The 12872-nt window shown below is 37.6% G+C and overlaps 1 protein-coding gene across 4 annotated transcripts in view; it reads right to left on the reverse strand.

The window, feature by feature from the left end:
- Nucleotides 1–286: 286 nt before the first annotated feature.
- CGNL1 (cingulin like 1) overlaps nucleotides 287–12872 on the reverse strand; it is a 289781-nt gene continuing 277195 nt past the window's right edge. For all 4 annotated transcript variants that reach the window (XM_033919889.1, XM_033919891.1, XM_033919892.1 and 1 more), the window contains 2 exons: nucleotides 11018–11181; nucleotides 287–1302 (listed from right to left, as the gene is read on the reverse strand). In XM_033919889.1, the coding sequence (XP_033775780.1) occupies nucleotides 1167–1302; nucleotides 11018–11181 (300 nt within the window). In that variant the 3' untranslated portion in view covers nucleotides 287–1166. The remainder of the gene's footprint in view (nucleotides 1303–11017; nucleotides 11182–12872) is intronic.

Below are 12872 nucleotides of genomic sequence, written 5' to 3' on the forward strand. Positions count from 1 at the left end.
ATCACTGCACAGCCCCAGTAGCATTATAAAATAAGTATTATTATTATTATAGCTCATGGCATTGTTGCCTAACAAAGAGCCCCCTTTTACAAAGCCACGAAAATGATTCTCGGCATGGCAAATGTGACGAAGCCCTTAGAAACCGAATGAGCTTCGTTCCATTTGCCATGCCAGGAATCGCTACTGCGGCTTTGTGAGAGATGCAAAGGTCAGTTCTCAGTGAGCTAGAAGCCCAAAGACATAGGTGGAAACTTCTGTGTAAGGTGAAAACATTAAGCAGAAAATTATTTCATTTACATTTTTATTTACATTTTGCCGATTATAGTCTTCAAAATGGAGCTTTCATCTGATCTATGTCTAACCCAAAGTCTGCTCTGTATCTTGATCTTGGTAACATTACTACAATTCCTTACAACTGTGAGGCTCTCTCATAAATACTATTTAAATTTTTGTTTGATTATAGACAGGGCATTTTGTTTTAAGTCTACATTTCAGTCATTCAGATTTAATAATTTCAGACGACGTCTTGGAGTTGGGATAGTGAAGAGTGTTTGCTACATCCCTTCAATATTTTACAATAAAAAGATAAAAAAAGAGACCTACTAACTCTGGAATATACATTGGCCTTGATGTACAATACAGACCTGATTTTTAAAATATTTAGATTTAATAAAATATGACACTAAAAAATGTCAATAGTAAAATATATACAACCTAAATATCAATACCCTTTACTTACAGCTATTAAGTTGTCTGAGATGTCAGAGGTCAGAATGTTATAGCAATAGTCACCACTGAAGGGTTTTGTAAAATTCAGATCATTTCATTTAACCTTTATATCACTTAACTGTGGCCTGAACAGCTGTCCAAATTGAGGTGTATCCCTATGTTTTTACATATTTCTAAATATAGAATATAAATATACAAATTACATGTCTAAATATATGATTGTATAATAGCTGTATTTCCAGTACACAAACAGCTTACATTATTCTCCTGTATTGCTGAGAAAAAGCAAGGGCACTTATGGAAATGATATTTCAAGGTCAAAGTTCCAGTGTTCTGAAATCCGTTTCTGGTTTTGGTTCTTTACATCTGCATTCTTTAAACATGTAGGGTTTCTTAAATTACTTTTGTAGAACTAGACATGGAGAAGGTAATTCAGTTCAGCTGATCAGACCACTGTCCTTTGAGAACTTATACACAGAAGGTACACTGTAGAGGCTGTCTCCATCTGTACTAAAATCGTCATCATCCTCCTCGAGGTCATTCAACATTTTATTTGGTGAATTCCTGCGCCTGCTGTAAATAAGGTCAGAGGGGAAAAAAGCATTTATAACTAGAGGAAAGGTACTGATTAGATCTCAAGATCACAGGCTAATGCAACTATAGCTGGAAGAATTTCAAGGAGAGATCCATTATTACAGAGGAATGCTCGCTCTGTATACCAAACACTGAGGCCCAGATTCTCTAATTTGGGGCCGATTTTTTAAGCGCCAGTAGGCACCCAAGCTCAGTACAAAAAAAACCCCCACCATTGAAATGATTTTTTTTTACTGAGTTTCAAGGCGCCTACCAGCACTTAAACAATCAGAACTGGAATCGTACCTTCTTCACGTCCCATCTTTAAAAATCATTAGTACTCATAGGGCTTCTTCATTCGCAACTATAGCCCCCTACAATTTGGAACTTGTTACCTTCACATTTAAGGTCTGAGCAAAATTTAGATAAATTTAAGGGAAACCTTAAAAGTTTCCTCTTTAAAGATGCACATGAATGCTAAATGATCTCTGGGTCCACCCTTGACGATTTCTGTATTAATCACATTCAATATTGATATGATTTCTCCCATTGCCCTCTTGTTTTTAACCCTAATTGTACACTTTTCTTTTTAAAATTGTATTATCCTCTATCATCCTTTTGTTTTCATGTAAGTTACGTCTTGTCATTAACAAGTATGTTAATTGTTCCCCATTTTAATTTTTTAATTGTTAAATGCTTAGAATTTATGATTAGTGTTTCATCAAATTTTAATAAACTTGAACTGGAAACTTGATTGTGGGTGTGGCTAATGCTAGAAGTAGCATTAGGCGGCCTAAAGCGCCTATGGAGGAGCAATTCACATCAAAGGTAGATGCCAGAAATGTAGGCCTGGAAAACCATGGCCTACATTTCTGGCACCTACCTTTGCCGGAGGCGCAATTCTGTACCCGTTGTCATTGCATGATTTGACACGTGATCGGCAGGCAACAACGGCATCGGTTACAGAATCCGGGCCTGAATGTTTCAATATAAACATGTGACCTGTTTTACTCTTCACTCTTGATACTTCCTGACATCTAAAGTAGATGGGGAAAGAAGTAAGTTTTGAGACTGGTTTGAAGTTTAGAAACCAAACAGAACATAGAAAGAAGAACCCAGTTCTAAATGAATCAAGCAAACAGCAAAGCATATACATAATGACAGACAGAATAGAAGATAATGGAGGACAAAGACTATCTATAAAACAGGTGCAGGTTTCAGTGAAAAACTTGAGAAAGAACTGGGTGGGGGAATTAAAAAGTGATGTAGAAAGCGACTTTCCAGGCCAACTACAGTATTTCTTTTCATTCTATACTGTCTTCAAAGGTGATAATGTCAGAAACCTATTCTGAAGGTAATTACCACACAGGGTCAGATATACTAAAGTTTTTCCAATTCTGTGTTCTACAGAAAAATGCATAGTACATGGTGACCTAAATTGCATAGTACACCATGAACTAAATTTAAGAAGAAACAGTGGAGTATCTATCGAACAGGATAAGAGACATCAAGGATGATCCACCTTTCACTAGAGCAATGTTTCTCCCCTTAGCAAGACTGGTTTTCTGGATACACAAAATCTCTCTGGGACAGATTTGCATGCGCTGAAGGGGACTTTAATGCTATTATATTTAAGGAAGTCTCTAGCAAATTTATTGTAAACAGTGAAAATACAGCATGACTTCTACATTCTTTGGCATGTTCATGTGAGATACAATAATTTAAAAGGTCAGCATGGCTATTAGATTGATAACTTCCTTACTATATTCCTTTAATTACATGCCTTGTTTTCTTACTCCCAAATGGCTGTAACATTTTAAGCCTGCGGATAATAATTAAACTATTGGTAATCCTCCTACACATCAGAAAGAGGAACAAACTGGTGCATAGTTGAAAACTCTCCCAGTCTGACATGATAATCCACTCCAGAATAGAGACATTATTGTGGCCTCAGCTGTGTTATGGCAATTTATTGCATTCAGCACAGCTGAGGATTTTGTGGGATACTTATTTTATCCCAGGACAAGCAGGCAGTATATCCTCACAGATGGGTGACGTCATCCACAGAGCCTGGTACGGACAGTGCAAAAGTGTACTGTCACTTTAAACTTCTTCATGTCTCAAGATTGCCCATACCGCACATGTGCCTGTGCCTTCCCATTCAACATCGGCTCGTGGGACCATCAGTTCTTCATTTTCCGCAGAGCTGAGTTGTGGTTTTTTTTTTAAATGCTCCAAAGTGAGTCAGCTTTTCTCTTTTAGACCTTCCCATTTTTATTTTTCTCAGTATATCATTCTTTTTTAATTTTTTCTTTATTTAAATTTTGTTTCTTTCAATTTTTTGGGCCTTCTAGTCCCGTGTAGTCTGTTTTCAGGTTGCGAGAGTCGACATATTTTTGAGCTTTCACCTACTCGACCTCCCCAGCACCACTGAGTCCTTTGTCTTGGCATCGGCAGTTTTCATTCAATGTCTAGGCCTTCTAGTGGCTTCAAGCGGTGCACCCAGTATAGCAGGCACTGATCCGCACAACTGGTACCTCCAGTGTCTGGGACCTGACCACTAGGTTAAGACCTGTAAGTACTGTTCCCAATTACAAAAAAGATCTTTGAAGGTCAGACAGCTCCAGAACGAGAAACTTTTCAGGTCCTCATATGGAGCATCAAAGATGTCTGCCGTATCTGATTCAGAAGCCAATAAATCTGTCCAGGGGCCTACTCTTTCATGTTCCTCCATGCCAAAAGATATTAACAATGGATGCTTCCGGGCTAGGATGGGGAACTCATCAAGATGGCTTACACATTCAAGGCACTTGGACTATGCAGCATATCAATCTTCTGGAGCTATGAGCGATTCATAACACTCTTCACACCTTTCAGGATCGTCTATTCAATCAAGTAATAATGATCCAGACAGACAACCAAGTAGCTTTGTACTATATAAACAAACAAGGTGGTACTATGCCAAGAAGCTATCAAGATCTGGAATTGGGCAATTCTGCAAAACATCTTTCTCAAGGCTGTCTTTTTAGAAGGCAAACAAAACACTCTAGCTGACAGGCTGAGCAGATTCCTTCAACCTCAGGAGTGGTCTCTAATCGTCAGTGTTATGTCAGATCTTCTCAATATGAGGAAACTTTTCATCATCAAGCAATCACAAACTTCCCCAATTCTGTTCCAGATTATACGCTCCTCATCGTCTGGAGACAGATATTTCCCTCCTGGACTGAACAAACAAGTTTCTCTATGCAGTCCTTCCAAATTCCTCTCATCCAAAAGACTGCTGAAACTCAAATAGCTCCAAGCCGAGACAAACCTGGTTTCCACTTCTCTTTCAACTCGGGATCCGAGCTCCCATTCCACTGGAAATTTTCCCGACTTTGCTGACTCAGAACAACAGATCCCTTCTTCATCCCAATCTGAATTTGCTATCTCTCATAGCCTGATAACTCTCTCTCAGCATGTACATGATTGCACTCTCTCTGCTCTAGTAACAGCCATCATAGAAGTTTCCAGGAAACAGTTCACTCATCATTATTACCATTTCAAGCTTTACCTCCAGACTCATGTCCTCTCTCATCAATTCTGGATTACATCTTATATCTGTCCAATTCTGGTCTTAAGACTACTTCAGTAAGAGTGCATCTTAGTGCTATCAGTGCTTTTCCCATACCTCTGAACAATAAACCCCTATTTTTTCTAGATTTATGAAAGGCCTATTTCATTCCAAACCGCTGATCAAGCCTCTTCCTGTTGCTTGGGACCTCAATGATGTACTTTCCACTTTGATGAAGCCTCCATTTGAACCAATTGCAACTTCATCTCATTGCTGAAATCTCTTATATCTGCCTATTGTAGTGAAGATGACAGAGTCATGTGTAACCATTTAACTGCAAGATCTCTTGGAGGAGGTCCAGGGTCTTGATCAAGAGTAGACTGGCTGAAAACCGGCGTGGTCAATTACACCAATTAAAAAATAAAAGTTAGGCATGGATCACGAATTTAGGCGTCACTAAGCGGCTGCAATCAGGGCACCTAGTGGCGCCATTTATAGAATATGGTCCTAAGTGGTCCCATGCTGTGCATTACTCAGTTAACTCACAGTAAGTGCTGCGCATTAACTGCTGAAACATCTCCATGTTCATTCTCCACCTAGCTCTGCCCCCTAGCCAAAAAAAGTTATTCATCTGCAGTTTAGTGTGTGGCAACATCAAAATTACTACAAAAGCGGATATTGCACTTGTTTGCTGTTAATGCACTCTAAACCGCATATTAACAGCTTAATGTACTTTAATTAAAGGACCCTTAAGTTTGATGAATTTTCAACCTAATACTTTAGGAGACTTAGGGCTCCTTTAGGAGACTATGGGGTCCTTTTATTGAAGAGCGCTAAGCCTTTTAGCGTGTGCTAATCACGCACTAAACGCTAATGCGCTAAAACGCTTAGCACACCTTAGTAAAACAGGGGGTTAAATGCATTTGAAATTTTGCCAAATTGTAGGTTCTTAGGTCAATCAACTTCTTTCAAAAATCAGCCTTCATATATTTATATATATTATATATTTATATCTATGTATAATTTTATTTAATAACGAGAAGGCTGAACGTGTATGCGAAAAGATCCTCATCCACAACATCCTATAATTCAAGGTCATAGGGAGTCAGGAGCAAATTCTTAACTTAGGATCTGAAGATTTCATCAAGCTCCCCATACTTTCCTTCCTCCTGTTTATAGTACCCTTTCCTCTTCGTAATTGTTTTTTGTTCTTTAGGCTTTCATCAGGCGCATAGTCAGACATCGGGTCCTGTTGAGGCCTGAACACAAAGTAGGGGTACACAAAATTTTGTCCTGCCCTGCAGCCACTCTTCATCCCCTGTGACCCCCACATACCTGGGCTGCCAGGGTCCCCAAGCACCATTAGCAGAAGCACTCCTCCACCTGTGGTCTGCAGCCCCTGTTCCCCCACCCTCAGCATGGAAATAGAGCATGCGTGGAAGGGGAGGCCCAGCGTGGCGGCAGCCACTCATAGAACATGCAGGCTATAAACAGAGGAGTGCTTCCACTGGTGGGATTTGGGGACTCCTACCAGCCAGATGCCTGAACCAAAATTGGGAAGGGCCCAGGCCCTCTGGATCCCCACATGTGGCTATGCTCCTGCTGTCAATTACTGTACATTCCTCTCTTTTTTTTTTCCATCTCAATTTAATGCTCTAGTGCCCTTTTAAGCACACTGGAGGATATGAGCAATTAAGGCACGGCTATCTAAAGATGATCTTAAATTATGCTACAATAGATTACCATAACTCAATCTACAATGACCACCCATTTGTTTCTTTGAAATAACTACAGCTAATTTAGAATATTGCAGTAAAGACTGTGGTAGGAGCCAAAAGGTTTAAGTGTGTTTCTTTATTACTAGTTTCTCAACATTGCATTTAATCTGGTACTATATGGGAAACCAACAATCCTCTCTACTCGCTGTTCCCTTGGATTTCAAGTTTCAAGTTTCAAGTTTATTAGCATTTTATGAATCGCCTATCGAAATATCTAGGCGATGTACACTCTAAAAGCCACAGATAGTGGTTTCACATATAATTTTGACAGATTAGACTTATTACAGACATTTTAAAACAGTATAAAAATTTTAAGGAACAGTCAATACAATACATTTAAGGTCAAAGAATAACATGACTAGGCAGGAAAGAAGGGAAAAGTTACATCATTTTTATCTATTGAAATTTACATGAAAGGGAAAACACAATACGGGGTGAGGGGATTTGAAAAGTCCAATATTTGTAATAAAAAGTATAAAAATTATGTGTGTTATATCATGTGTTCAAATGCATCTTGAAATAAAAATGTTTTTAAAAGTCTTTTAAATGTTTGTAAGTCTTTTTCTATTCTTATGTAATTTGGTAATGAGTTCCATAACGTGGGTGCCATAACGGAAAATATGTCGTTTCTTCTTATTCCAATAATTTTCAAGGAGGGGATAGATAATAAGTTCGAAGCCGATGATCGTAAAGAACGTACGGAGTTGTATGGAATGATCATTTTAGAAATAAATTGCGGTTCATTGAAAGTCAGAGTTTTATGTACTAAGAGTATAATTTTGAAAGTAATACGGTGGGAAATGGGTAGCCAATGTGATTTAATCAGTAGTGGAGTGACTTGATCATATTTTTTAGCTTTGTGAATTAATTTTATTGCGGTATTTTGAATTATCTGAAGTCGTCTTTTTTCTTTCTGGGTTATATTAATGAAGAGGGAGTTACAATAATCTAGTTTAGATATGATAAGAGAATGAATCAGAATATTGATAGATTTGGAGTCAAGAAAGGTGGAAATTGATCGAATAAGACGTAGTCTATAGAAGCATGATCTAACTATTTCGCTAATATGACTGTGAAATGATAGGTCTGCGTCAATTATTACTCCGAGAATTTTCAGTTTAAATACAGATTCTATAGGGAGATTGTTTAGAATAAATGGTGATATTGGTATTAGATTTGCTTTCCAGGTGAAAAGCATGGTCTTAGATTTCTGTATATTTAGTGCCAGTTTGTTACAATTTAACCAGTTTTTTATTATTTCTAGTTTTTTGTTAATGGCTTGTATTTCTTCATCTTTTTCTGGGTCTATGGGGTGTATGAGTTGTATATCATCTGCATAGGAGAAAGTTGTAAAGCCAAGTGATTGAGAAATAGTAAGAAGAGGTGATAAGAAAATGTTAAATAAGAGAGGAGATAATATTGATCCTTGCGGCACCCCATAGGTTGAGGAATAATTTGAAGAAAAAACATCGTTAAATTTGACTTGTGAAGTACGGTCAGATAGAAATGAAGTTAACCATTGTAAAACTTGACCGCCTATGCCTAGTGATTGCATCCGATTTAATAAAAGTTTATGATCAATTGTGTTGAAAGCGGCTGATAAATCTAATGAGAAAAGGGCGACTGATTTGTGATGGTCGAGGTAATAATGGATATTTGTTATAAGACCGATCATCGAGTATTCTGTACTATGATGTTTTCGAAAACCTGTTTGGTTGGGGTGAAGGGCATTCGAGGATTCGATAAAGTCGGAGAGTTGATCAAAGACTAATTTTTCGGATAATTTCATTAGAAATGGCAAATTGGAAATTGGTCGGTAGTTTGATGTGTCATCTTGACTATTTTTGAAATTCTTTATAATAGGAATGACAATTGAGGTTTTCCAAGAAATAGGAACGGTTGCAGAGAGAAAGCTGTTTTGAATAAGAGAAAGAATGAAAGGGCCAAGGTGAGAAAAAAACTTCTTTAGATAAAATGGTGGAATGATTTCTTTTAGGTTAATGTTTTTAAGATGTCCTTCTATTTCTCCTAAAGAAGGAGTTCTGAAATTAATGCATTTCGCTGTAGGAATATTATTACTTGCATCTTCTGATACAGGTGTATTTGGCGTATTGTTAGTGAAATTTTGTCGAATAGTGGAGATTTTATGGCAGAAATAATCTGCTATTTCTTGAGCTGTTAGAGTCGATTTTAGTTTAGTGGTTGTTTTTTTTGTTTCTGGATTAATGGATTTTAAGATATTAAATAGAACCGATGTATTATTGGCTTTTTGGATTTTGTTGTTGTAATATGTTTTTTTTTGCTTGAGAAATTTTATTTTTATAAAAAGAGGCATTATCATTGAATTGTTGGAGATGAAGTGGAGTTTTGGAAGCGCGCCATTTCCTTTCTGAGGCACGAAGTTGTCTTTTTAGTAAAGATAAATCTTTGGAGTACCAAGGGTTTTTTAATTTACGTATGGGTAAAGTTTTAGAAATTAAAGGTATTTTAGAATTAATAATAGATTCAAGGGTTGAATTCCAGAATTGAATTTGATCTGATTTGAGACCACTGCACATTTCTCACTCCATCCTTTTGGAACTTTTTCTACCGGTTTTTATAACAGGAATCATTCTTTCCTAAAAATAAGAAAGGCTTACAAACTTTGGTTTTGAGCATGCATGTGAGATAAGCTATTACAAAGAGAGGCTGGGATTCTGGCTGGTTGATGTTTAGATATGATCTTGGTTTTCTATATATTTTATTGTCATTTATATGTTTTTGGTTTGTATTTCTATATGTTACAGTTCTATGCTCTCTAAATTGCCTTGAAGGGTGGTGAAGCAAATATTTATTCTGCAAGATAGTTTGTATTTAATGTACACTTGATGTATGTATTAAAATGAATAAAGATTTGGAAAAAAAAAAGTATTACACTACTATATTGAGGTATATATGAAAATAAGAATTTTTTTTTTCTACAACCCATTTTAGGGCTACTTTTACAAAGCCGCGCTAGAGGTTTTAGCGCACGTACCGGATTAGCGCACGCTAGCCGAAAATCTACCACCTGCTCAAAAGGAGGCGGTAGCGGCTAGCGTGCACGGCAATTGAACGCATGCTATTCCGCACGTTAAGGCCCTAGCGTGGCTTTGTAAAAGGAGCCCTCGGAAAAGTTTGCTAGTTGGATGGCAAGGAGTAGCTAGCTGGGAGCAGGGCAGTACTCAATTATAACATTTTGTTTAATTAGCGGGTGATAATGCTTAATTTTCCTGTTATACATTTTCTATCACCTAAGGAATTTCTTAAGATTTATCTCCTGGAGGTACTCGATTTAACAATAAAGGATGAAGATCTTTCTAATGTTTACTATTTTCCTAGAGGAATTATTCAGGAAAAACCTGAAGGTGAAATGGATAATTTGAATTTTCCAGATAGTCTAGATCTAACTACAGTATTTCCTAAAGTCATCCCAGGAGACTGTTCTTAAGCGGGCTACTTTATTAATCTCTTTTAATAGAGTAGAACAAAAAAATTTGGTATTAAAAACTTACTTTAAGAAGAAAAATGTACCGTTTTATGGACAATCTGTTTTAGTATTTCCTGATGTCTCTAGACCTATGCAACTGCGTAGGAAGAACTTCCTCTTATTTAAATTTAAGTTTTTGGTGATTGGAGGATCCTTTTTTTTAAATTTCCATGTAAATGTCTTGATACTTATAAAGAAAATTCTTATGTTTTTCTTGATCCAATGCATTTGAAAAATTTTCTTGCAGACAAGGCCTCAGTTTCCAATTAAATATTTCCATGTAGGATATTAGGGGTTAAGCAAATTTAGGGATCCTTTCACTAAGGTGTGCTAGCGTTTTTAGTGCACGCAGGATTTTAGCGCGCACTAAACCCACGCTACGCTTCTAGAACTAACGCCAGCTCAATGCTGGCATTAAGGTCTAGCGTGTGCGGCAATTTAACGCACGCTATTCTGCGCATTAAGGCCTTAACACACCTTTGTAAAAGGAGCCCTTAGTATTCTCCTGCTAGCGATGAAATTGTATACTTTCTCGTTTTATTATATTTTTCTTATTTTACTTGGTATTTCTGGATATTTCCACCCTTAATGTGGGCTTGATGTGATTTTATTTCCTTAATTTGGATTTGTAATTCATGATTTCTTATTTTCCTTTTGCAATTCTTTAATTAAAATGGAAAATGCTAATAAAGAAAGAAAGAAAAAAATGATCAGGAAAATCAGCTGGGTGACATGTCCATTCAAAAGGATGAGGATATCATGTGCACTAAATACATTATATCTAGCAATTCCAAATAGCAAAACATCCTACAATCCATTTAAAATGAATCATCGGTGGCAACCTGGCATGCAGAGGGGTTGCTCCAAACTTCTCACCTGAGGTCCTTCCTTGCAGCATTAAGCTGGCTCTGTAATTGTTCACTGACGTCAGTTTGTTCTTCCAAATCCCTCTGAAGCTTTTTTTTGGCACTTTCCAATCTGTCTATTTCTTCTTCCGCTTCTACAACCTGTCGTTTCATTGATTTCAACCGTAAACCCAACTGGAATAGCAAAACATCAGCAGAAACCATAGTTAATAATAATAATTTGATTTTTATATACCGCCAAAGCCGTAGTAGTTCGAGGTGGTTTACAATAAGAGGAGCTGGACAATCAGTGAAGATAGGTACAAAGTAAGGTTTTAAAGTACATGAAGCGGATACAGGGATAAGAGGGCTGGGAAATTGCTGCAATCAGCGAGAATAGGGGCACTGGACAGACATCAATACATGTAGGCAGAGAACAGAGCGGGAATGAGAGATCGTGGTAAAAATCAGATGGAGTAAAGCAATAGGGCAATGGGAACAATTAGGTTACAAATCAGTTGAAGAAGTTTGTTTTTACTAGTTTTCTTAAACTTAGATAGGATGAAAAGTGCGTTATTAAGTTGCTCAGCCAGTTGTTCATTTGGCCTGCTTGGTAAGCAAGTGTTCTGTCTAGGTATCTTTTTGTATCGTCAGGCCTTTATTGATGGATGGGTGAACATGTGGACTCTGCGAGTAGGTCTGCTGGGGCAGTCCAAGTTGAAATGTGCGACCAGGTATGTGGGGGACAAAGGCTCTGCATTCCCACACCTACAAAATGCAAATGTAGTCATATTTATACCAAAAGAATGGCTGTTTTACAATGACTGAAAGGAGGAGGAAACAGAGGTTGGGGGGTGGGGGAGGGGAGGTGCATCCATGTATGTCAAAAAAGAGCAAATACATTTAAGACCAAATTTTATAAATGGTGCTGAAAAATCAGCACAAAAAGAGAGTGCTAAGCTCTATTCTATAAACGGCACTTTGGATTGGGCGCCGTTTTATAGAATAGCCCTTAGTGCCAGGATCCACATCTAACTTTTAGGTGCACGGATTTACACCAACTGAACCCTAGAAAAAATCCTCACTCCTGGCTGGGTTGGTGAGCAGTGGGGAGTAGTGTTATGGATTGAAGGCTATATCAAAAAGATGGGTTTTCAGTCTGCGTTTAAACAAGGTAAGGGGCTTGGAGGACAAACTATCAACCAGAATACCTGTGAACAGGTGGGAAAATAAATCTTTGTAATCTTCAAAGAGCTTATGACAAAACAAATCAGCTCTAGAATATGTTAAACTATCGTACAACTGGAATGATCAGCTTCCAGCAGTTGACATACTGTCAGTCATCACTGACCTTGACATAAAGCACTGAGGGGCAACTTCCTGTTTCCACCTATCATCATTGGAGGGAAACAGGAAGCGGTTATCAGAGCTTCAAGAGCTTCATAGAGCTTTTAGCCAACATGGGTCACTGATTTCTACAAAGCAGTTTTCAATGGATTTCATAAAACCTATTACTACACAGTATCTAGCTGCACCGTATACTCCTTTAGAAAAAAAAAAAAAAGTACTCGATTTAAAGCTGAAGTGACCATTTGGTGATGATTAAACTTTGCCTTTAAGGCAGTTCAGGATTTGTACAGGATGAAATGAATAACAATGAGGGAATACTATCATTACATAGTACTTTAAATTCAAAGGAGATAGAACTTTTAATTAAGAAGTCATTTTCTTCCACAATCAAAAGCTCACGTGGTAAGAGCAATTGCTTTCCACCCCAGCCTCCACACTCAAACGCTTCCTAATCCAGCATATATAAAGGGAGTAATTTAAGAGGGCAGGTAGCTCCCACTTGGGTGCTATCTTATAGCCCTCCATAGATACTTATA

Source organism: Geotrypetes seraphini, chromosome 14 (genome assembly GCF_902459505.1).
Source record: "Geotrypetes seraphini chromosome 14, aGeoSer1.1, whole genome shotgun sequence".
NCBI lineage: Eukaryota > Metazoa > Chordata > Amphibia > Gymnophiona > Dermophiidae > Geotrypetes > Geotrypetes seraphini.